Below are 27132 nucleotides of genomic sequence, written 5' to 3' on the forward strand. Positions count from 1 at the left end.
TGTTATCAATCTTTAATTTAATATTGTTTATTGTATCAGTATGCTGCTGCTGGAGAATGTGAATTTCCCATTGGGATTAATAAAGTATCTATCTATCTACTTTTCCCTGATGGCAACACGAATTAGACGATCTACAAGTCTCCGACTTAAACTTTAAAACAATATCTCCATACTTCTGTCATATCACCCATGTCCACATAGTCAATCTCTTTTCGCTGTTCCGCTATTTCGCCGAGTAATAATTTCCATTTGTTAGCGCTAATGTGTTTGTCAGCGTGTGGACAAACTGGTGAGGAAGGCAGGCTCTATTGTTGGCATGGAGCTGGACAGTTTGACATCTGTGGCAGAGCGACGGGTGCTGAGCAGACTCCTGTCAATCATGGAGAATCCACTGAACAGGATCATCTCCAGACAGAGGAGCAGCTTCAGCGACAGACTGCTGTCACCATCCTGCTCCGCTGACAGACTGAGGAGATCGTTCCTCCCTCAAACTATGCGACTCTTCAATTCCACCCGGGGGGGTAAACGTTAACATTACATAAAGTTATTGTCTGTTTTACCTGCATTGTTATTACTCTTTAATTTAATATTGTTATTATCAGTATGCTGCTGCTGGAGTATGTGAATTTCCCTTTGGGATTATTAAAGTATCTATCTATCTATCTATCTATCTATCTATCTATCTATCTATCTATCTATCTATCTATCTATGTTATATAGTGCCTTTCACTCTATCTCTCTATCTATTATATAGTGCATTTCATTCTATCATTTTTTTGAGACATTCAAATTTTCATACTTCCATTATCTGTAACCTGCTCTGCATGTGTATCGCGCAAACGTTATTGAATTATTTAGAACGTTCTGCTTTATCATCTACTCTTTGTCTTTTATTTCCGGCCACATGCGTAGTTAAATCTCTTGGCACAATGTCTTGTCTTGTGGGACGTGAAAGTGTCTTTCTGAAAAAATTATGTCTCGTCTCCTTCCAAAATTTATTTTTAATATAAGATATAAAAAGGTCTTTAAAAACAACATCAACGCTGACCAAAATGCTGTACAATAGAACTCAACATATACAGTAAGACACAGAATAACCAAATGGTAAAAGAAACAAACACATAAGAGCTGAAGAGATTCATAATAAAAAGTACCCAGATAGTCAACATATCATAATTGGTTAAAGGCCAGGGAGTAAAAGTGTGTTTTTAAATAAGATTTAAAGACAGCAAGTGAAGTTTCTGCCTAACATGCAACGGCAAATCAGCCGTCATCAAAAAGCCCGATCACCTCGGAGTTTGCATCGTGTCTTAGGAACAAGTAAAAGCATCTGGTCAGCTGACATGAGAGGGTGAGAAGGTACATAACGGTGCAGCAATTCTGACAAACAAAATGGGGCACAACCATTAAAGGATTTAAAAACAAATACAAGGATCTTAAAATGGATTCAAAAACAAACTGGAAGCCAGTGAAGGGAAGCCAAAATTGGGGTAACGTGCTCATGCTTGCTTGTGCCAGGTAAAAATCAAGCAGCGGCATTTCGCACCAGCTGCAGGTGAACAACAGAGGCCTGACTAATTCCAAAAGGAAGCACATTGCAATAATCTAGACGAGAGATGTTATAAAAGCAGGTATCACTGCTTCAAAGTTGTGTTTAGACAAAACAGGCTTGATTTTTGACAGCCGCATCAACTGGAAACAGCGAGATTTTACCACTGCATTCACATGGCTAGCAAGTTTCAAAGTAGAATCCGTTTTCACACCGCAATTTGTGATCATGGATTTCTCACATTAAGCCACAGTGGAAATGTCGATGCAGGGGGTCCCGCTGGTGGTATTAGGTCTAAATAGCATGACTTCTGTCTTGCTCTCATTAAAATTTAGAAAATTTTATGCGATCCAACTATATTTATATTGGGAAAAGGATGTTAAGGATAGTTTTACACTATATCTATTTTATAGTGCCTTTCATATCTATCTAACTATCTATTATAGACCCATATTCTGGTATTTAAAAACTATAAGGTTATTTAAGAACATTTAACTGGAAAATGTAAGTATTTCAAATCATCATGTTTCTTTTTCCCCCATTAGAGGGTCAGCTCAGGTTGGATGGTTTCAGAGAGGTGAGATGGCGTTGGTTTGGACCTGTGTAGAGGAGAGATGAGGGGTATATTGGGAGAAGGGTGCTAAGGATAGAGTTGCCAGGTAAGAGGAGAAGAGGAAGACCTAAGAGAAGGTTTATGGATACGGTGAGAGAGGACATGCAGGTGATGGGTGTGACAGAGCAAGATGACGAGGACGGGATGATATGGAACAAGATGATCAGCTGTGGCAACCCCTAACAGGAGCAGCCAAAAGAATAATAACAATAATGATAATAATAATAATAATAATAAATGTTTACATTTAAAATGCGCTTTTCTCACTCAAAGCGCTTAGTGAGTGGGGAGCCAAGTCATGTGCTGCACTCACCTGGCTGATGTGACGGCAGCCATTTTCGCGCCAGTACGCTCACCACACATTAGCTTTTGGGTGCTGAAGTGGTGAGGGAAACAGCCAATTAGAGACCGGGGATGATTAGAGGGTGTCACACACGTGTGATTTGGAGACAGCTAAAGGGCTTAAATACAGGTAGTTCCATGCCAGACCAGGGGGTGGCGGAGTGCACTAATTTTCCCTCTCGATCTTTTGCAGACCATTCTAGGGAAATCCCACCTGACTCTGGGGCAGCCACTGACGTCACTTCTGGTTCCGGTTTTGATGACATCACTTCCGCTACTGGCATTTTAAGCTGCCATCTTGCTTCCTAGAGATCAGTTCTGTTTTGGACTCGGTTGAATGAGCATGTCTCTGTTTTTTGATACATTTAGCAGCCATAAATGATTAAATGGGTGGCTGCCCCAAACCTTCTCGATGTCTTTTGGTCGTTTTTCTGACAAGGGCCAGACAGACCAGGCCAAGGTGGGCAATTTAGCTTGGACCCTACTCTTTACGAAGGATGCCCAGGCACCTTTAATGACCACAGAGAGTCAGGACCTCGGTTTTTAAATCTCATCCAAAGGAGGGCGACATTTTTACAACACAGTGTCCCTGTCACTGCACTGGACCATTGGGATCCACACTCAAGTTAAGCGCCATCTGCTGGCTTCACCCACACCTCTTCCAGCAGCAACCCCAACTTTTCCTTGATGGTCACCCATCCAAGTAAGAGGCTTAGCTTCAGGTGGTTGAGCTGTTCTGGGCTGGCATAAACAACAAACTGGACAAGTCTGACAACACAGTGGTGCTGGACCAGAAGGAACAGGGCTGACTGCACTTCCAAAACAGACTCCAATCACTTGATGTGTGCAGCAGGCTGTTCTACCAGTGCACAGTAACCAGGGTGTTGTTCTACGCTGAGCAACTTGAGTTCAAGCGATGCCCAATGCCTCAGGAGAGCCTCCTCTATATCACAGGAGAAACACCGGACATACTGGAAGCTGTTGTGGAAAAGAGGTCTAGGTTTAGGTTTAGGTTTATTTGTCATACAGTGGTGTGAAAAACTATTTGCCCCCTTCCTGATTTCTTATTCTTTTGCATGTTTGTCACACAAAATGTTTCTGATCATCAAACACATTTAACCATTAGTCAAATATAACACAAGTAAACACAAAATGCAGTTTGTAAATGGTTGTTTTTATTATTTAGGGAGAAAAAAAAATCCAAACCTACATGGCCCTGTGTGAAAAAGTAATTGCCCCCTGAACCTAATAACTGGTTGGGCCACCCTTAGCAGCAATAACTGCAATCAAGCGTTTGCGATAACTTGCAATGAGTCTTTTACAGCGCTCTGGAGGAATTTTGGCCCACTCATCTTTGCAAAATTGTTGTAATTCAGCTTTATTTGAGGGTTTTCTAGCATGAACCGCCTTTTTAAGGTCATGCCATAGCATCTCAATTGGATTCAGGTCAGGTCTTTGACTAGGCCACTCCAAAGTCTTCATTTTGTTTTTCTTCAGCCATTCAGAGGTGGATTTGCTGGTGTGTTTTGGGTCATTGTCCTGTTGCAGCACCCAAGATCGCTTCAGCTTGAGTTGACGAACAGATGGTCGGTCATTCTCCTTCAGGATTTTTTGGTAGACAGTAGAATTCATGGTTCCATCTATCACAGCAAGCCTTCCAGGTCCTGAAGCAGCAAAACAACCCCAGACCATCACACTACCACCACCATATTTTACTGCTGGTATGATGTTCTTTTTCTGAAATGCTGTGTTCCTTTTACGCCAGATGTAACGGGACATTTGCCTTCCAAAAAGTTCAACTTTTGACTCATCAGTCCACAAGGTATTTTCCCAAAAGTCTTGGCAATCATTGAGATGTTTCTTAGCAAAATTGAGACGAGCCCTAATGTTCTTTTTGCTTAACAGTGGTTTGCGTCTTGGAAATCTGCCATGCAGGCCGTTTTTGCCCAGTCTCTTTCTTATGGTGGAGTCGTGAACACTGACCTTAATTGAGGCAAGTGAGGCCTGCAGTTCTTTAGACGTTGTCCTGGGGTCTTTTGTGACCTCTCGGATGAGTCGTCTCTGCGCTCTTGGGGTAATTTTGGTCGGCCGGCCACTCCTGGGAAGGTTCACCACTGTTCCATGTTTTTGCCATTTGTGGATAATGGCTCTCACTGTGGTTCGCTGGAGTCCCAAAGCTTTAGAAATGGCTTTATAACCTTTATCTCAATTACTTCTGTTCTCATTTGTTCCTGAATTTCTTTGGATCTTGGCATGATGTCTAGCTTTTGAGGTGCTTTTGGTCTACTTCTCTGTGTCAGGCAGCTCCTATTTAAGTGATTTCTTGATTGAAACAGGTGTGGCAGTAATCAGGCCTGGGGGTGGCTACGGAAATTGAACTCAGGTGTGATACACCACAGTTAGGTTATTTTTTAACAAGGGGGCAATTACTTTTTCACACAGGGCCATGTAGGTTTGGATTTTTTTTCTCCCTAAATAATAAACACCATTATTTAAAAACTGCATTTTGTGTTTACTTGTGTTATATTTGACTAATGGTTAAATGTGTTTGATGATCAGAAACATTTTGTGTGACAAACATGCAAAAGAATAAGAAATCAGGAAGGGGGCAAATAGTTTTTCACACCACTGTATATAGGTTAACACTGGGTCAACATACAATGAAATGTGTATGACGAGAAAAACAAGTCACTCAGCCTAGATCTAATAAAGCTTAAAAGAGATTACAAGTTAAAAATAGACAAGCCATATAAAATAAAATGTGTACGTTTTAAAAGAAGTTATAGAGCAATATGAGTTGAATGAGCAGCAAGTACAAATGACAGTTATTGCACAGATAATGTTTTATAAGTACAGATGCATATTCCATAAAGTGCAGATACATGTTCCAGTCAGTATTCTGACTGGTGTGGTATAGCGAGGGAGTCGCCAACTCCGGTCCTGGATGACCACCGTGGCTGCAGGTTTTCATTCTAACCCTTTTCTTAACGAGTGACCTGTTTTTGCTGTTAATTAACTTCTTTTGAACTCATTTTCATTGACTTGTTCTTGAAGACTCGGACCTCTTAATTGTTTCTTTTTCCTTAATTAGGCTCTGAGGCTAAGGATCTGCGCTGGCATCCCGAAGGTTGCCGGTTCGAATCCCCATCACTGCCAAAAAAAGAGATGCTACTCTGCTGGGCCCTTGAGCAAGACCCTTAACCTTCAATTGCTCCAGGGGCGCTGTACAATGGCCGACACTGCGCTCTGACCCCAAGGGGTATGCAAAAAGATGCATTTCACTGCGTGTTGTCATGTATAACTATGCATGTGACAAATAAATAAAGAATAAAGCCAAACAATAATGAGATACAAAATGAGCCAAAACAACTGGTGTCCAACATACAATATCTGAAAATAAAGAAAGGTGACGGTCTCCGAAATGCTGATCTTCTCAGGTTCCCAAAACATTTTACCAGAAAAGAGAAAATCAGCAATTTCGGAAATGTCTGCTGATGCACCACAAGAGCAGCAACAAGCCACAAAATTAAAGAATGGGTTTAGTTAACGACAGGAATTGGCACCTCATTAAGCAGCTGGTTGGAGTGAAACTGGTTGGTGTTTGAGGCCCTGACTTAGGTGGTCTTCTGCTGGCTCCCTCACTTCACATTTCATTTCTGTTTGGGTGCCAGTTAAGGAAAGCAATGAAGCAACTCAGAGGAATGATGAAGAAATTCAGGGGAGCAAATCTTAAAAAAGCAATTCAATTAAAATGAATTCACAAGACGTTAATTAGCAGCACAAACAGGGCACTCATTAGAAGAAGGGTTAGAATGAAAACCTGTAGCCACGGTGGTCCTCCAGGACCGGACTAGGCGACCCCTGGTATAGCGGGTCCACAGCTCAGATCAAAAAGGCCAGTTTTTAAATAAATGATTGCCGCACTCGTGTTTTAAAGAGGGGGCGTGGGGGTGTGGCCGGAGTGGTTCCCGGGCACTCGTGATGCGGGTGGTCCTCGCTTAAGTGCACAGGAGAGGAGTCATCTGCATCCGTGATTGAAGCCGGGAGCTGATAATCGGCATGCCTGAGCCACGTAACCCCGCGATAAATAGGAGAAGCGCGAGGCGGAAAGGAAAAAAAAAAGGAGAGAAGAGACCGACCAGTAACCTTATGGAAGAACGAAAGATCTGGAGAGCAAGAGAGCAGAATTGGGGTAGTGCAAAAGAATGGATGAGCCAGCAAGCTGAGGAAAAGGAAGGTCAGCGTGGTCGGGGGTCCCGGATAGAGTGAGTGATCGGTGCTAAAGGGACAGATCGTGCCCACTGACTATGTGGAGGAATGGGTACGATTCGAGGAGGAGTCCACCCTAGGGATCTGAGGGACGAACACTTGTGCGAAAAGGAAGATGGGAGGACAACCAACCCCAAGCGGTCAGGCAGACGCTGGCGGAGGCAGCTAAGATGGGGGGTCTGAAAGAAGAGAGGACTGCGGTGGCTGAAGTCTCGTTGGCTGAGCAAACACTGAGTGAGCTGAAGAGGCTGGGAAGGAGCTGTGTGTCTGGCTGGTGTAGCCCCAATGATTGCTGCTGTTTTCATTCTTGTGTTTTAACCTTTTGTTTTTATGGATTATTTATTTATGGACATTTGAGTACTGCACTAATTTATTTCAACACTTTTGCTTTTGTTTTTTTAAATGAAAGCACTTTTTTGCACCATTGTGTCTCACTGTCCAGCTTATCGGTGACAGTTACCGGCGGTGTCGAGTTCAAGTGCTCCCAAACTGGAGACGGGGGCCTGGAGCAGAACCCGCATCATCACAGGAGGGTGGCAAAACTTGGGATGCTATCATGAAAAATCCCCTCCGGGGGGGGGGCGCTGCCTTGGAGAACCTTTAGCCCCAGGCTCATTCCACCATGGCGTGCTAAGAAGCACCTCTGGGGCTGCGATCTGGCGACATCTACAACTAAATGCTAATACTTTTTAATTTGCTATTTTTGCACAATATACAGGGTGGGGCATAAAGATCTCCAACATTTTGAAGAGGCATAAAAAATGAACAAAGTTATCTAAAAAAAAAAAACTGTACAGTGATCCCCCGCCTATCGCAGAAGTTACTTTCCAGACCCATCAGCGATAGGTGAAAATCTGCGATATAGAAAGACCATAGAAATAAAGATTTTTTTTATAGCTTAAGCCTTAAAATACCCCTCCCACACACTTTAAACAACAACAACATTTATTTCTATAGCACATTTTTATACAAATAATGTAGCTCAAAGTGCTTTACATGATGAAGAAAGAGAAAAAAAAATGAATTAAAATGAGAACACTAACTTAGAATAAAAGTAACGTCCAACACATGTAAACTTGTAATGGCGAGTGACGTCCGCAAAACGCTTTCCTTCCCAAAGCATATCCAGGAGTTTTACCTTCTCCTGAGTGGTCAAGGTCTTCTTCTGGTGCTTAGGCTCACTACTACCAGAAGGCTTAGAAGATGCAGGACATTTGGGGGCTTAAAACAAAACAAAAACTTCACAAAAAGTTTGCTCACAATAGTCGGACCACAAGCAACGTTGAGATGCGTTGGGGACCCACGCTCGCTGTTCTTGCGAGATTACACCACGTTAGCAGCAGCCAATCAGAGCCCAAGAGAATGAAAATCCTACTCTGATTGGTTGAGTCTCCTCTTTCAGCCAATAACGGGCCTTGTAAAAAATCATCTGGGTACTGTAACGCGAATCTCTTTGTACGTATATTTAATGATTTACTGTACTGTATCGCTTAAATGTTCATTATTTTATATACATATTGACTTTTTACTGCATTTTAGTCAATATTTACAGTTATGTTATAGTTATTATAAATTATAATACGTATTGTTCTAATGAACTCTTGTCTAGCACGCATAGCGACAAATGAAATGCGTATGTACATTTCGTTATGAATTGCGACTGTCTATGTATTTCTGTATTCATAGCAGTATGTTTTATGATTTACTAGCGTATTGCTTAAATGTTACGTATACGTTAATTCTTATAAATTATAATATGTATTGTTCTAATGAACTCGTCTAGCACGCGTAGTGACAAATGAAATGCGTATGTACATTTTGTTATGAATTGCGACTCTGTCTATGTATTTCTGTATTCAAAACAGTGTTTTATGATTTACTAGCGTATTGCTTAAATGTTACGTATACGTTAATTATTATAAATTATAATACGTATTGTTCTAACGAACTCGTCTAGCACAAGGTCCTGGACAGGCTGAGGCGTCAGATGGACTGAAACATAATGTCCCACCCAGAGGCGTTCAATTAGATTGAGGTCAGGTGAATGAGCGTGTGGGGGGGGGGGGGTTGTGGGGATGGTTAGGGGGGGCAGTCAATGGTATCAATTCCTTCATCCCCTCGCCACATGGGGCATTGTCGTGCACCAGGAGGAGCCAGCATAGGGTCTGACAATGGGTACAAGGTTTTCATCCCGATACCTAATGGCAGTCAAGGTGTTGTTGTCTAGCCTGTAGAGGTCTGTGCGTCCCTCCATGGATATGCCTCCCCAGACTGACCATCACTGACCCACCATCAAACCAGTCATGCTGAATGATGTCACAGGCACCGTAACGTTCTCCACGGCTTCTCCAGACCCTTTCACGTCTGTCACATGTGCTCAGGGTGAACCTGCTCTCATCTGTGAAAAGCACAGGATGCCAGTGGTGGATCTGCCAATTCTGGTATTCTACGGCAAATGCCAATCGAGCTCCATGGTGCCCACTAGAGGACATTGTTGGATCCTCAGGCCACCCTTTGTTTCTGATTGTTTGCTCAGAGACATTCACACCAGTGGCTTGCCTGCCTGCTGGAGGTCATTTTGTAGGCTCTGCCAGTGCTCATCCTGTTCCTCCTTGCCTTAAGGAGCAGATACCGGTGAGTCCTGCTGATGGGTTAAGGACCTTCTACGAGGGGCCCTGTCCAGCTCTCCTAGAGGAACTGCATGCCTGTCTCCTGGGATCTCCTCCATGCCCTTGAGACTGTGCTGGGAGACACAGCAAACCTTCTGGCAATGGGAGGCACATATTGATGGAGAAGTTGGACTACCTGTGCCAGCTCTGTAGGGTCCAGGTATGGCCTCATGCTAACAGTAGTGACACTGACCATAGCCAAATGCAAAGCGAGTAACAAAGCAGATGAAGAGGGAAAAATGTCTGAGGCCCCCCTCCACCTGTTAAACCATTCATTCCTGTTTTGGGGGTCGTCTCATTGTCGCCCCTCTAGTGCACCAAAGCAGCTGAAACTGATGAACAAGCCCCTCTGCTACTTCACTGAGCAGATCAACAGCCCACAAGTGTCACTGACTTGATGCTAGACTCTCATTACAAAGGGTTCCTTTAATTTATTTGAGCAGTTCATTATATTTAATGTAATATATATTTATTATATGTATGTACTGTATATAAACATTACATTATTTTTTGTTTCTAAATTTCCCCTTGGTATTAATAATGTTGACCTCATCTCATCCAATTACAGAAGCGAGGCCTACCAGAATTCGGAGAAGGGTCTGAGCGGCAGGCTGGACACTGAAGGGCCCCCGACATTGTGTGTGAAATGAGCGCGGTATCCAACATTCGCCGCACGCACCACTTTTTTTTTTTTTGTTTCCCACATTTCAAACTCCATCGCCGCAGGCGGACATTATGATTGCAATTGAAATCTTCACACACTTGAACGTTTCCTGCGCTGTTTCTAACTGTTAAACTGAAACGTGCTTGTTCTCGATGACAAATTTATTATTATTACTCTGCTTTACCGACACACAAATGCACAAACCCCCCCAGAGTCGGCCCCTCCGATGACAAAATCCCCGTTGGTACGTCGTCACCTACCAGGCGTTTAATAATCCTGAGCAGCAGCTTCAGGTGCTTCGGGTCCTGCTGTGTCTGGAGGGCTTCGGTGAAACACTGCACATTTTCTGGAGACATGCTGGCCGGGTTGTCACCTCCATACAGCTGAACTAATAAAGACAGGCACTGAATGGCACCTTCATAGACTTCGGTGTCATCGCTCGTTAACTAGATGGGGGAGAAAAAGGAGATGCAGGACATTCAATTAGATCTGTGACATACAAGTGAACATGCAACCACCCCACGCGAGCCGGCAGATTTTTATTAAATTGGCGTCTCATTTTACTATGCCAGGCACACACTCGCTTTCCTGACAACGTAGCTACAAGGGATCTTGGGGGGCCGACTCCAGTCTGTCAATACTCCACTCCATTACAGTGCCACGGCTCCGTTTCTTGTATGTAACAGTGTCACAGCGCCGAGACTTCATTTCCCACTAGGATGGGCTGTTTCTTGACATTATTTCAGCAAACATTCACCATTTTTGCTCTACAAAAGGGCAATACCCTCGCCCTGCACTTTAATTGTTGCACAAAGAAAGACACGGCTCATCGGAAAAGCTGCCTCTCTTGAAATATGGAACAAAAGTGGGCTATATTTAGCATAATAGGAGGCGACCCACCTGACAGCACTCAGTGCCAACAGAAATGCAAAAAGGAAAACAGAAAAGGCGTCTTTATTACGCAAAACAATAACCAAAGGGAGAGAGAAGCACAAAAATAAAGAGAAATTCAGCAAACCTCTGCGGGCTCGTCCAACTGGATAATGAACCCCTGTCTATATGGTGGGGTGGCTCAGCAAAGAACCTCCCATTTCCAATAGAGCAGTGTCTCTTAAACTATTTGGGGGTCACGTGATGTCTGAACTTGAGCCGTTTAATCACAACGGTACCCAATGGGAAAGCGGTGCAAACGGTTTGAGGAACGCCTTACGATGAACCTTGACATACTTTAAAACGGATGGAGACGAGATGCTGGATATCATGGCCGGCCTGTACACTGGTACTGCGAGTGCTGTGCAGAGTGGAGGCAGACCGTCTGTGTTTCTCCCAGTTAATTCTGGGGTCCATCAGGGGTGTGTTCTGCTCTTACACTGTTCAAGACTTGCATGGACTGGGTGGTGGGCAGGGTTGTGGGGTCCGGCAGACTGTTGGTGAAGAGAGATTCACTGATCTTGACTTTGCTGACGATGCTGTGATCTTTGCAGAGTCAATGGAGGCTCTGATCGGGGGTCTTGAGAGACTGAGGGAGGAGTCTGAATGTCTGGGCTTGTGAGGGTCCTGATAAAAACCAAAGAGCCAGGCCTTTAATGACCTCTTGGGCACAGCCGTGTGTCCGTCTGCGGAGAGAGTGTCGACCTCGTCATTGAGAGGTTTACTTACCCCGGCAGTGACATTCATGTCTCTGGTGACTCTTCCTATGAAGTCAGTAGACGGATTGGGAGACCATGGGGGGGTCATGAGGTCGCTGGAAAGGGGTGTGTGGCGCTCCCGATATCTCTGCAAAGGGACGAAGGTCCAAGTCTTTAGAGTCCTGGTGCTTACAGTTTTGTGAGTCATGGACGCTATCCAGTGACCAGAGATGAAGACTGGACTCCTTCATGTGTGTCTCTTCAGAGAGTGCTTGGGCACCACTGGTTTGACTTTGTGTTGCTCATGGAGTCCCGAATGAGTCACATGACCTGCATTGTGAGGGAGTGTCAGTTATGGCACTACAGCCATGTGGTGTTCCCCCCCAATATCATCTCACAGGACCCTCACTGTTGAGGACCTGAGTGACTGGACCAGGCCAAGGGGATGCCCACGTAATGTTATGGCAATGAGGCGTGATTCCCCAAGGGTGATCCTGCTCCTAGGATCCTCATTGTTGACCACGCCAAGGGGATACCCACGTAACACCTGGCTGTGGAAGATAGATGGTCATTTCTGAAGGGTGGGGGACTGGACCGCATGTCTGCCTGGGGGGGGTGCCAGCTGTTTCGTTGTGTGGAGGGTGCGGCAATGTACTGTACCAATGCATGCTCCCCAACCTGACCTGACCTTGTGATGGGTCACCGTGGGCAAGGGGGAACACGCCACACAAGCGGGACGACAATCAGCTGTGATTCTACAAAAAGGATGGATACCCTGGGTGATGGTCCATAGCGATTGTGGGTCATGAAGACACAAGAAAAGCTAAAACTGGTTCACGAGAAACAACATGTTTAAGAACCACTGCAACAGAGTCCAGCTGCAGACCACCAGAAATCCGCTCTGTTGAGGAGGCTGCTGTGTTGCATTATAAGTCAGTGATGTTACGTGATACTCTCTGGTTACAGGAGGGTAAACCGACTCAAATGATGACGACTGTCAAGTAAAGCAAGTGACAGAAACGTGCCAACTGATTGGCTGTCCAGCAGAGTCCTTGAATCACTGAGCTGCGGAGGTCTGCAGCTGAATCTATCTTCTGTCTCTCTTTCTCAGTCTCTTCACCCTGGGGGTGGTCTTCCTCACAAACACAACTCACAACCAGGGTCATCAGGCTAGAACTCCCTCTAATGGCTCCTGGTGTCCCAGCAGTTATGTTTAAAAACCGGGAACCTCATGTATAAAACTTTACACTCGGAAATGTGCGTAAACCATTTCTTATGTAAACGTTAGCATTTCTAAAACACAAAAATGCATAAAAATTGGATTAACCTTACTGCAGATTTTGACCATCCCAAAGTCCTATGCAGACTTTTTCGGTGAGTTGGCATTTTAGTGACTCCAGGCAGCAGGACGATGAAGTGAACAGAGATTGTCATTTGAGTACGCATTTCAATGATGTCACATTCCAGTGTCCTCGAATTAATTAAATTACCAGTAGTCGATGTACTGTCTCAATACAGATGTGTACAGTGTTGGGAAGAACACCTTTATGTTAATTAATAATAATAATTGATTTTAGTGTGTAGCCTGCATAGGAGAGATGCTGGGGATAATGAGAGAAGGCTGCTAAGGATAGAGCTGCCAGGGAAGAGGAGGAGAAGAGGAAGGCCTAAGAGAAGGTTTATGGATGTGGTGAGAGAGGACATGCAGGTGACGGGGGTGACAGAACAAGATGGAGAGGACAAGAAGAGATGAAACAAGATGATCCGCTGTGGCGATTCCTAATGGGAGCAGCCGAAAGAAGATGAAGAAGAAGAAGTATGAAGCCTGTCAATTTGTCTATAAAATGGGTGTGCTGTGTGGTACGACATAACTGACAATGGCAGCATCAGCACTTTTGGAGGATATTACCAATGGCAGGAAACACAAGGAGTGAGCTTTTAGGGTCCGCAATGATTTTTTTTTTGCTTCATGATGGTGACTGGTTTATAAACCGATTTGCACTTCCTAAAGTTGTACTTTGGAGACAAAATTAAAACGACAATCACACAGAAATCCGTGATCCTGAACACATTTTAACAACAATTGAAAGGATATTGGCGTTGGACGTTTTTCAGCCTGAACTGGCTGACAGGTCAAGAATCTCACTACTGTTCCTGAGTCGTGTCATGTCACCTGTATTGGATGGTCTAATTAAGAGGCTACCCAGAAACATGCGAAATCGTTACGGTCAGGGTGAGCAAACCGACATCAAAAGGCAAATTGTGGGGATTTGCGGATTTTCCTAATTTAGTAAGCGTGGCTGACTGCAATACATGCTGTGATAAAAGGCACCATCACAGAATGAATCTGATGTTGTAAACAAAAAGCAATTTAATTCAACTGCTTATCTAATAGAGAGATTTTAATCCTAGTATAGTAGGCAGGATGGATAGATAGATAGATAGATAGATAGATAGATAGATAGATAGATAGATAGATAGATAGATAGATAGATAGATAGATAGATAGGAATGAAATACACCTATCATACCTACCTATCATATAGCACCTTTCCTATCTATTATATAGTGTCTTTCATTCCTATCTATCTATCCTGCCTACTATACTAAGATTAAAATCAATCTATCTGTTAGATAGATAGATGTGAAAGGCACTATAAGATAGATATGAAAGGCACTATATGATAGATAGATAGATAGATAGATGTAAAAGGCACTATATTATAGATAGATGTGAAAGGCACTATATTACAGGTAGATATGAAAGGCACTATATAATAGATAGATAGAGGTGAAAGGCACTATATAATAGATAAAAAGATGTGAAAGGCACTATATGATAGATAGATGTGAAAGGCACTATATTACAGATAGAAAGATGTGAAAGGCACTATACAATAGATAAATAGATAGGAAAGGTGTTATACAATAGATATATAGTGCCTTTCCTATCTATCCATCTGAGCTTCTGTAAAAGCAAAATTTAAAGCTCCATCTCTCTATCCAAGATGGTCTCTACTTTTGCTATTGTCCTCTTCTCCCATCATTTCTGTGATGGTGAGCTAGGAAGTCCAGCATCAGTTCTGTAAATCCAGTGCCGTAAACCTCAGACAAGCCCATCCTCATCCAAACCAATTGTCACATCATCATAGACGACAGTATGCATTTAATGTATGCTGTTAATATTGTGTGTATGAGCAGCCGGACCCCCAGCCACCCCTCCTCGGTGTGTGTGACCACCTCTATGTTGAGGGGAAACCCCTGTGGCCTCTCGCCAGTCTCCCATGATGCCATTCAGTGTGAGCCTTTCTGCTTCCAGATGTACCATCTCCTGGTGGTCATTATTTGTGCCCCCTCCACTTACCAGTCTGTGTACCTGCCAGGCTCATAAATTCATATTCTTAGATTAAAAAACAAAATGTTTTGGTTGTGGGATTTTTTTTTTTTATTCAATCCCTGAACTGAAAATGTAGAACAAGATGACTGGAGGACAGATTGAAAAACTGGCTTTTCTGTTACAGAATATTTTTTTTTCTTTGTTAACCAAAATACATCTTCGAGGAGAACAGGTATTTATGTTCCAATTTAACAAAAAGCCAGCAGCACTTGAAATGGACATTTAGAAAACGCTGCCACTGAAAATGTCTCCAGTGACTGTCATGGTGCTCTGAAATGACCCAGAGGCGAGGAAATCAGCGCCGCGGCCTACATACGCATTCAGGATGTGACTGGTGGGAAATTAAAGCTGATATGCTGCGGTAAATCTAAACGAGTACGACTGCTGGATGATTGAACCCTCTGGGAAGGCAAACGCAGCCACAAACAGGACATGTCCTTGTGTCCGAAACCCGTCGTCTGCTGAAACACTTGTGTGTGCTTACAACACTCGTACAATCCCTGTGGGAGTCTGGGGTACCGGGCCAGCTGCTGCTGCGGGCTATTCGGACCCTGTACATCCGGAGTGAAGGCTTGGTTCGCATTGATGGCAGGAAGTAAGACTCGCTTGTGGTGGGTGTGCGACTCCGCCAGGGCTGCCCTTCGGTCACCCATCCTGTTCATGGACTGAATTTCTAGGCACTGCCAAGCAGTGGACGGTGTCCTGCTCGGTCACCTCAGGATTGTTATCTCTGCTTCTTGCAGATGATGTGGCTCTGTTGGCTTCGGTGGGCTGTGACCTCAGATATGCACTGGGACAAACTGCAGCGGAGTGTAAAGCAGCAGGGATGTGTGATATAGGGGGTCCGTGGCTCAAAAAGAGTGGCAGTTTTAATCCAACCATCCATTATCCAACCTGCTATATCCTAACTACAGGGTCACGGGGGTCTGCTGGAGCCAATCCCAGCCAGCACAGGGCACAAGGCAGGAAACAAACTCTGGGCAGGGCGCCAGCCCACCACAGAGCACACACACACACACCAAGCACACACTAGGGACAATTTAGAATCGCCAATACACCTAACCTTCATGTCTTTGGACTGTGGGAGGAAACCCACGCAGACACGGGGAGAACATGCAAACTCCACGCAGGGAGGACCTGGGAAGCGAACTTGGGTCTCCTAACTGCGAGGCAGCAGCGCTACTCACTCCGCCACCGTGACGCCCAGGCAGTTTTAATAAATAAATAACGCATTCGTGTAGAGGAGTGGGAGCAGGTGGTCTGTAGTGAAGACGCCCCCATCTCTGGGTTGGTGTGAGGCAGTCAGCCAGCACGTGCGGGCAGTCTGACTGCCCTATCATCATCCCAGGACGGTAATCGGGGGTCACACCTGCAACAGCTCCCCAGCCTATAAAGGGGAACGCACGATCAAGGAAAAGGAAAGAGAATGGAGGTTGAAAGACAGGAGAAGAAGCAGGCAGGAGAAAGAAAGAGAGAGAGAGAGAAACAACAAGCCCCAAGGAAGTAGCTAGTGGCCATCGCTCAGGATGGGGTTGTGGGTGGGTCGCTCCTGTTGAGCGTTTTGGGAGCAGGAGCGACCATCATGCTCAGGGGTACATTCGCCGGGTAGAGCCATTGGCAGCCATGGAAGTGCAACGCGCTGGAGCCGGGATTGGCAGCAGTTCGGGTGGAGCAAGGCTCGGTGGTTGCCTGCAGAACACCCTGGGATTGTCAGAGGGGGACGCTGGCTGGAAGAGATGGATGGCTGGTCGACGTCTCTCCAGGCTGTGAGGCCCAAACAAGATAAGCCGGAGAGGTGTTAGTTTTAAAGGAAGGCACCAGGGCTTGCAGATTTTAAGTAGGTTTCCTGCACTGTGTTGTTTTACGCTCCTTTTTTTAACAGATTTCTGTATTTGTTGATTTTTCTGTATTTGGTGGCACTCCAGCCACCATAAAAAACAACACATTAACGTGAAATTTTGACAATGCTCTGTGTCACACATAGCTTCTGGTACGGCAATTTCTCTCAAATTAAAAACATTAGGGCGTGTGCTCATCTACCTTAGCCACCTGATCGGACTCTCTGTGCGACTTCTGGCTCTTCCCCAAAGTCAAAATGACCATGAAAGGTAAACGTTTTGAATCGATTAGGTCATCGAGGCAGCCACGACAGTGCAACTAAAGACACTCACGAAAGAGGACTTTCAGAACGGCTTCAGAAAGTGGCGTGAACGATAGGATAAGTGTGTTCAAAGCGAGGGAGGAGTATTTTGAGGGGGGTTCATGGCAATCTGCCTTTTACTGCAATATTTTTCTTTCAATTTAAACATTCGCCATATTTTTTGAGCACACTTCGTATAGTATTTATATTAAACCCCTTGAATTAAAGCTGCAAGTCTACACTTCAATCACATCTTGAGTGCTTCGTCTGAAATCCATCGAGGTGGTGTGCAAAGCCAGCATTCTGAAAATGGTGTCAGTGTCCAAATCTTTATGGACCTGACTGTATCAACTGTCAAGCTTGGGTCACAGAGTTGCACACGGGAGAACAGCTGGTTGTCCAAGCAGTATAAACTTTATTGCTGTACAGGCAGATACAAACACAAGTCTCTTTAGGAGGCGATCCGGCCTCACAAGGAACAGCTGTCTCAGCTTCGAGTCCTGCTCAAAAGAGAACAAAGTCTTTCTCATCAATGGGATCCAGGAGCTCGGAAGCAGCGGCCGGAGCAGAGGGAGAAGAGAGACAGGAGAGTGAGAGAAACGTCAGGATGGCAGAGGCTCAGTCTTTTATATGTTCAAAGCCCCATGCAAAGCCTGCAGGGGATCCAGCAAAGAGAAGCTGTAAGAGTGTGTTTGTGACCCAATGAAAAACTATTTAAGAGGGGGTTTCTGAAGGGTCACACTACAGTATATAAATGTGCATGAGCCACCAGAAGGTCTTTATTAAAAGTAGCCCACCCTTTCGGATGGAATCTTTACCGAGGGAGTTTGTGTTCTGCTTGGACTGAGCGCCCCCTAGTGGTCACAGCATGTACGAATGTGTCGCATCGGCCAGTCGGCCGCTCACAAAATTCCCCGGCTGTGTTTCTGAGAGAGGTGTCTGTATCCTCTGAGCAAATCCTTCTCAGGCTCATTTTCCGTCATATCGGTTAATAATTTACCGTTTGTTTGCATTTGAATATTGCAAATATTTAATGCCACTTCAAGATGTCACTTCGGCAAGTCATTTTTTTTTTTTCGTGATGTCACGAGATTTCCCTCTCGGCTCCTTCAATGCCTGGAAACCTCAGTGAAGGAAACCTTTGCGTGTGATTGTCTGCCCTAAACTCATTTATCAGCGTTATAATTGGGAATAAAGATAAACATGTGCAAAATACATAAATCAGGAAAGTAACTAAGAGCTGCTGATTTTTATTGTAATTAGACAGCCGCTTTGATGCTGTGTCATTTCAGAATTTAAATGAAACTGCGTGGCAAACCCAGCGGCGCGATTCTTTCCAGCATATTAATGAGGGCTTTCACGGAGACTTTATTACAGACAGATAAACAAAGGCAGATAATTTGATTACAGAACATATTGTTTAGAGAGAAGGGCTCATGGGAGCATCATTCCAGAAGATCTTCAGGCTTAACGAGAGCCCCGAGCCGAAACTGAAGCTTATTAGACGTTAGATTGCAACTCTGTAACTATGAAGAGCTCCCGCTTTACTTCATGCTTGAGTCATGAGTCACATATTTTGAAGGCCAGGGTATGTGTTTTGAACAGATGTGTTAAAATTCAGGAAGGAAATGTAAAAAAAATCGGCCACAATAATAACAATAAGGGAGAATAAGGTGAAGTCCTATAAATATTTGGGCGTCCACCTGAACAGCACTCTGGATTGGGCGGACAACATCAAAATGGCTCTGCTGTTTGAAGGAGACTCCGCTATTTAGATCCGTGAGTCAAGCTGTTAGGAGGCCCCCTCTACATTTCGAATAATGTTGTGGAGATAATCTGAACTAACTGACCCAAGTCTTTGACGAGAACCTGGACTCACCAGAGATAGAAAACGGGATGAATATTAAATTAGAGGCCACTGTGACTCTTGTTGTCCATGCTCCCATTGAACTCTGTTCAGTGCTTGCATGGACTGGGTGTTGGGCATCTGTTGGTGAAGAGAGATTCACTGATCTTGACTTTGCTGATGATGCTGTGATCTTCGCGGAGTCAATGGAGGCTCTGATGGGGGGTCTGGAGAGACTGAGTGAGGAGTCTGAGTGTCTGGGCTTGTGAGGGTCCTGATAAAAACCAAAGAGCCAGGCCTTTAATGACCTCTTGGGTACAGCAGTGTGTCTGTCTGCGGAGAGAGTGTCGACCTCGTTGAGAGGTTTACTTACCTTGTCTTGACATTCTTGTCTCTGGTGACTCTTCCTATGAAGTCAGTAGACGGATTGGGAGAGCATTGGGGGTCATGAGGTCACTGGAAAGGGGTGTGTGGCGCTCCCGATATCTATGCAAAAGGACGAAGGTCCAAGTCTTTGGAATCCTGGTGCTTCCTGTATTGCTATACGGTTGCGAGACATGGACGCTATCCAGTGACCTGAGACGAAGACTGGACTCCTTTGGTACTGTGTCTCTCTAGAAAATCCTTGGGTACCATTAGTGTGACTTTGTGTCGAATGAGCGATTGCTCATGGAGTCCCGAATGAGGCACATGACCTGCATTGTGAGGGAGCGTCAGTTACGGCACTACGGCCATGTGGCGCGTTTCCCCGAGGGTGATCCAGCTCGTAAGATCGTCATTGTTGGGGATCCGAGTTGGTGGCCAGGCCAAGGGGTCACCCACGTAACACCTGGCAGTGGCAGATAGAGGGTCTTATGGGCGAAGTGGTGGCTCTGAGGCTAAGGATCTGTGCTGGTATCCCGAAGGTTGCCGGTTCGAATCCCTGTCACTGCCAAAAGAGATCCTACTCTGCTGGGCCCTTGAGCAAGACCCTCAACCTCTAATTGCTCCAGGGGCGCTGTACAATTGCTGACCCTGTGCTCTGACCCCAAGGGGTATGTGAAATATAACAAATTCCTAATACAAGAAATTGTATACAGTAATCCCTCGCTACTTCGCGGTTCACTTTTCGCGGATTCACGACTTTGCGGATTTTTAAATACAAGTGATTGCCCGCCTATCGCGGAAGTTATATTCCAGACCCATCAGCAACAGGAGAAAATCCGTGATATAGAAAGACCATATAAATAAACATTTTTTTAGTTTAAGCCTTAAAATACCCATCCCACATGCTTTAAACACATGTAAACTTATAAAACACACTTTGTTAACACATATGATATGTGGATGTCAGGCTAAGGATATGAGTAACATCTCACTATTATAAAACATTTTAACTTCACGCAAGACAAGACAGTGAGACAGGAAAATTGGTGATGTACACCTAAAAGCCTGATTGTACAGGCTTTTAAATTATTGACACGCAGAGCGACAAGCAGCACAAAGCCAGCACAAAGTCCACTTCTCCTTAGCGTTCATTCAGCTCCCCACCCCCTTGACAATGCGAAGTGGCAGGAGCATACTGCGCCTCCGGGGAGGGGGGGTTTGAGCGAAGGTGCGTTCAGCTCTCACACACCCACACACACACACACACTCCTCGAGCAGAGCGACAAGCAGGCATTTTGGCAGAAGCAGCACAAAGTCCATTTCTGCTCAGCGTGAGTTCAGCTGCCCCCCTTCACAAAGCGAGTGCAGACACATCGACGTCTGATCGCAGTGTGCAGTGTTGGTCTGCGGTGTTTAAGAATGTAGAAAGTGTTTAAGAGCATAGGAAGTGTTTATAAGAGTGTGGGAAAGGTTAACAAGAGAGTGAGAAAGGTTTATAAGAGTGTGGGAAGGGTTTATAAAGCCTTAAAATATGTATAAATAATAAAATAAATATAGGTCGCTACTTCGCGGATTTCACCTATCGCGGGGGGGCTCTGGAACGTAACCCCGGTGATAGGTGAGGGATTACTGTAGTGCAAAATAAAGAACAAAAAAAAAAAACTGGACTGGACCACGTGTCTGCCTGTGGGGGGTTGCCAACCGGGATCCCGAGTTGTTTCGTCTTGTGGTGGGTGCGGCAACGCAATGTACGACTGCATGCTCCCAAACTTGACTTGACTTATACAATACAATTTATCATTAAATGTACTTTGTAATGTGTTTATTTCTGCATTGGAAGTCAATTGAAAACTTCCCATTTCCCTGTGCTACACTGTATATATAAAAAAAATGAATAAAAGGTTCTGAATACTTTATGAAGGTGCAATATAGCACTCCTTTCATACCCATCTCTATCAATTATACGGTGCAGTTCACATTTATCAATCATATATACTATACTTTAGATGTATTATAGGTTGTATTTCATATTTATCTGTGTAATGTGGATATAAAAAGTCTACACACTCCTGCCAAAATCACAGCTTTAGAGTAACAAAAAAATGAAGGCAAGAGAAATCCTGTCAGAGCTTATTCCACTTTTACTGGAGAATTGCAGAAAGTGAAAACAAATTAGAAAGTGTTTAGTGAGAAAAGGTGAAAACCAAAATCTTACCAACACCTCATGTCATCGGTGTGCAATAATCAATAATGAAGGATGTGGCTGCACTCAGAATCAACCAATCACAAGAAGTCTCGTCATCTTTTAACATTTTTAACATTATTATTAGTTCCGGCGCCGCCGAGAGTGGCAGCCTTTTCAGCAGCTCCGTGTATGACTGTATATGTATGTGTACTTTTCTACTTTTATTTTTCTATTTTTATTTATTGATCACTCCTATCACTTTATTTTATATGGATTTGTTCCCTGGACACACTTACTTTTACAACATGGGCATGGATTTTTACACGCCAAGACTCGTCTATTCAAGTACTCAACTTCAAGCGCTGAGAACAAATGCCAGTGCCGGTGTGGTTCCCTATTTACCTGACGAGGTAAGAAGGCGGTATCGTGGCAGCAGAGCTGGCACTAAGCTAAAAATGAAGTGGCTTGCGAGAAAGTGGCGTTTTAAGCCTTCGGTGCCTTCTGTGATTCTGGGAAATGTGAACTCAATCTCAAATAAGATTGACGAACAGGCTGTGCTGGTGAAAAATGTCAGAACCTACAGAGAATGCAGTTTGTTGTGTTTTTGTGAAACGTGGCTAACTACCACCATCCCAGATGCTAACGTGGAGCTACCCAGGTTTAGCACAGTTAGAGCGGACAGAGACGCAAGTACCTGTGGGAAGCACAAAGGAGGAGGACTCGCTCTCTATGTTAATACACGGTGGTGTAACTCTGGACATGTAATTGTGAATTTCCCCTTGGGATTAATAAAGTATCTATCTATCTATCTATCTATCTATCTATCTATCTATCTATCTATCTATCTATCTATCTATCTATCTATCTATCTATCTGACAGTTGTTAGTAGACAATACAGTTTATTTTTGTGTAGCCTCAAATCACACAAGAAGTGCCGCAATGGGCTTTAACAGACCCTGCCTTTTGACAGCCCCCCAGCCTTGACTCTCTAAGAAGACGAGAGGAAAACTCCCAATAAAACCCTTGTAGGGAAAAAATGGAAGAAACCTCAGGAAAGGGCAGTTCAAAGACAGACCCCCTTACCAGGTAGGCTGGGCATGCAGTGGGTGTCAAAAATAAGGGGGTCAATACAACAACAACATTTATTTCTAGAGCACATTTTCATACAAACGATGTAGCTCAAAGTGCTTCATATGATGAAGAAAGAGAAAAAAAGACTAAATAAATAAGAATTAAAATTAGGGAACACCATATGCAGGAGCTATAATAAAATGCCTAGATGTGTGGTACTAAATATCAATACCAACGTATTTGACATACTATATATGTTTGTGTGTGTGTGTGCTCTTTTGAAATGTTGGTGCACTTCTTATGACTTAGAAATGTCTACTGTAGTGGAGCACTTGTTTATAGATCTGAATGTTCTCTGTGAATGCTGATGCTTTCAAAGAGTAAAATTATTGTATTCTGTCTGTATAAGTTACACACACACACACACACAGCAATACAATTTGACCAGAAACAGCAATTAAGAAATCAATATGACAAGCAAGTAAGAAAATAAACATGCATAAGTTACGGAAAACGGCCATACAGAACGCCATAGTAAAATAAAGTTTTGGAGCTAAAGGCTTTTGTTTGAAAACCGAGGGAGATGGAGGAATTTTAGCACGTAAAAATATAAAATACAAAATACAATACACAAAAAAGAACAAATCCTCAATACAATAGTGCAATAGAAATATTACAAGTACAGTGGAACCTCGGTTTGCGAGCATAATTCGTTCCTGACACGTGCTCGTAGTCCAAAGCACTCGTATATCAACGTGAATTTCCCCATAAGAAATAATGGAAACTCAGATGATTTGTTCCACAACACAAAACTATTCATATAAAACTGATTAATACAAAATATAAAGTAAAAATACATAAAACAAATTAACCTGCACTTTACCTTTGAAAAGAATCATGGCTGGTGTGAGTAAGTTTCTAAACTCTTGTGGGATTCCACCCAACGGGACGACACGCGGAAGAGCGTCCCAAAGCAATCACAGTCTCCCAGCACTGTAGCAGTTCGCCGTAAAAGTGAATCCGAAAAGATCGTGGACATGCTATAAGCACCTGCCGTCGATGGGTGATACAAGGAACATTATAAATGCACAGGGCCCTGCCTGACTGCTGTGTCTGTTTCAAGCTGAATAAAGCTGGTGTTGCTGAAGTACTGAGACTCAGCTTTGTGTTTTAGTGTGCAAGATGGGGACTCGCACGTTACAGCGCATACACACGCATACGCGTGCACACACACACACACACACACGAGCACGCGCATGTACACACACACATACGCATGCACACGCGCACGCACACACAGTGACAATGCTAATGCTGCAGTAAACAGTATACGCTCGTACGGATGTTTACTATGGGTCAAGCACGCCGACTCAGATGGAGAATAGGAGACGATTGCCCACAATCCCGCAGCGAGAGAGAGAACCACCATCAGCTCAGTTGTGATCACATGACGCTCAGCAGACAAAGAGTATACATACTGCTTGTACTGCAAGACCTCGCTCGTTTATCAAGTCAAAATTTATTAAAAATTTTTGCTCGTCTTGCAAAACACTCGTAAACCAAGTTACTCGCAAACCGAGGTTCCACTGTACTGAGAATTCAACAGTAGATTATATCACATGACACCTGACATCAATTCAAGTGGCGCTGACTGAGCGCCAATAAAGTTTGGCTCTTCCTGTACGATTATTCTTATAGTCTCTTGGTTGCAACCGGCCCCAAAAGTGATGGTCCACAAAGAGCTTTTAAGGGTGTACTGTACTCACGCTGGCAATTCGTTCCGCGCCCGAGCACATCTGTCCACACGTAATCCCCCAAAGTCTCGTTCGTTTAACTACTGTGAGTGCTCCGTGCCGGGCCAACCATACCGTGCTATGCCCTGGCCCGCTTGGAAGAGATGTGCCCGACCACAGTTCAGTAGCATTCCGGAACAGTGTGATCACTAAACGTGACCGAACACGGAAAACAGAAGATGATGTTAATGATGTGATGAGTCAGAGAGTGCAATTCTCATTTCATTCAATATCTTTGGAGTTAAAAACAGGTTTTTATTCTCACCTTACACGTGAACGCAAGAAAAGCTGCAAATTCCTATCTTAACATCATTTGTCACCGTAAAAATCTTCGCGTACGTGCAGCTCGATTAACAGCAAAACGCTGCGCTGCACACCCAATAAATCTGTTATCCAGCCCTACACAAAATAAGTCAAATCATTTTGACATGCAGGCTGTCCCTCCGTGTTCGGATCTTGTTTAGGCTTTACACGAAGTCGCATGGTCATGACAAAAGCAGGCCCGGGCCGAGAACGTTATGCACAGTGTGAGTGCAGGCCAATGAGGCAGTAGGGTGAGAGGGGAAACAATCATGCTTGGACACGGTACGGAACAAACGGGTCTAAAACATGACTAGAATCTCATCTTTGAAAGCTATCCATTAAGACAGGGGTACAAAAAAGCATCCAAAACACCAAACATCCCATGGAGCACGGTGAAGACAGCCATCAACAAGTGGAGAAAATACGGCGACTCTACAAAGATGAGGACATCCCTCCAAGATTCATGAGAAGACAAGGAGAAAAGTGGTCAGGGGTGCCCACCAAGAGGCCTGCACCAAACATTAAGGAGCTGCAGGGTTTTCCTGGAAAGTCCTGGATGTCCCAACATGTGACAACAATCAGTCACATTCTTTATATGTCTGGCTTGTCGGGTAGGGGAACAAGTAAACTTCGCAAACAGCTACACCCAGTGTCCCACAACCATGTGTGAAAAATGTATTATGGTCTGATGAGACCAAGATGAACTCTTTGGCCATAATTCCAAAAGGTACAGCATGTTTGGCACAAAAGAACACCATGAGGCCCACCGCAAATCATGGCAGAGGCAGCTACAGGCTTTTGGGTTGCGTTTCTTCAGCTGGAACAGGGGCTTTATTTAAGACAAGGTGGATGGAATCAGGAAAAGCTCCAAGTATCAGTCTATGTTGGCACAAAACCTTCAAGCGCCTGCTAGAAAGCTGAAGATGAGGAGGAACTTCACCTTTCAGCATGACCCACAGGAATGGCTTTGTCAAAGGAGGCTCAATGTTCTGCAATGGCCCAGCCAGAGCCCAACCAGACCCGTGGGGTGACACGAAGAGAGCTGCGCACACGAGATACCCTCGGAATTTGACAGATCTGGAGAAGTCCAGATGTGCCAAACTGATCAACTCTTACCCATGAAGGACAGAAAGAATGGCAGACAAAAAGCCAAGGACAACTTCCAAAGAGACAGAAGCTGCTTCCAAGGTCGGGGGTCCATCCAATGTCTGACTGCACTTTGAGTGACAGTGGGACCCAAGAGGACTCCACATAAAGAAGCCAGACTGGAATTTACTCAAATGCATATTGACAAGCCACAGTGCTTCTGGGAGTAGGTCCTTTGGACAGATGAGACCAAAGTGGAGCTTTTTGGTAAGTTAAACCAACTCTGAGCCCACAGACGATAAAACAAAGCTTTCAAAGAAAAGACCACCAGACCTACTGTGAAACATGGAGGAGGCTGGGTTATATTTTGGAGCTGCTACTAATCGAGACATTCTGGAGTGAAACGTCCTGTTCAGGGTCAGAAAGCTCATCTCAGTTGCAGCTCATGGACCCTCCAATAGGATAAGGAGCCAAAACACACAGCTAAAGCTCCCAAAAATGACCAAGAACAAAACAACGGACAATTCAAAAGTGGCCTTCAGGCCTGATTTGAATCCCATTGCACATCTTTGGAAAGAACTGAAACATGCAGTCTGGAGAAGACCTCCTTCACAACTGACAGCGCTGGAGCAGGTTGCTCAGGATGAAGGGGCCAAACGACCTGTGGACAGGTGCAGAAGTGTCATGGAGACCTCGCGGAATCGCTTTGTAATATAAGGTGAAGGGTCCCATCATTTGTCTCCATGCCATTTTCATTTGTGTTATTATTTGAAATATTCAGTTGAACTCAAAAGCAAACTCTGATTTTTTGTTAAATACGGAATAAACAATGATATGGGGGGGGTGGGGGTGGGGGGGGGCAAATGACTTTTGTCAGTTTCAAGTTATTTCAGAGACAATTGTAGGGGTGGTCTTCTTTTTTCGTGGAGCGCTACCTGCAAATCTCAGTACCGGTGGGAGTACTCAATTGTCCTACAGGCCAAACAATGTAACCTCAACATCTTTGGGATGTAAGGAGATAGTGGAGCAGCTGGAGAAAACACAGGACGGCATGTGAGGGGAGTGCAAAACAAAATTGCCCAATACAGTCTCATCCTGCTGGTCAGCTTGCAAGACCTATGACGTCACATCAGATAGATAGATAGATAGATAGATAGATAGATAGATAGATAGATAGATAGATAGATAGATAGATAGATAGATAGATAGA

The 27132-nt window shown here is 44.3% G+C and overlaps 1 protein-coding gene across 1 annotated transcript in view; it reads right to left on the reverse strand.

The window, feature by feature from the left end:
- ulk4 (unc-51 like kinase 4) overlaps window positions 1–27132 on the reverse strand; it is a 499390-nt gene that overhangs the window by 52599 nt on the left and 419659 nt on the right. Inside the window, exon 35 of the mRNA XM_028817917.2 lies at window positions 10367–10552. Within this exon, the coding sequence (XP_028673750.1) occupies window positions 10367–10552 (186 nt within the window). The remainder of the gene's footprint in view (window positions 1–10366; window positions 10553–27132) is intronic.

The sequence above is a fragment of the Erpetoichthys calabaricus genome, chromosome 13, assembly GCF_900747795.2.
Source record: "Erpetoichthys calabaricus chromosome 13, fErpCal1.3, whole genome shotgun sequence".
In the NCBI taxonomy this organism is placed as follows: domain Eukaryota; kingdom Metazoa; phylum Chordata; class Cladistia; order Polypteriformes; family Polypteridae; genus Erpetoichthys; species Erpetoichthys calabaricus.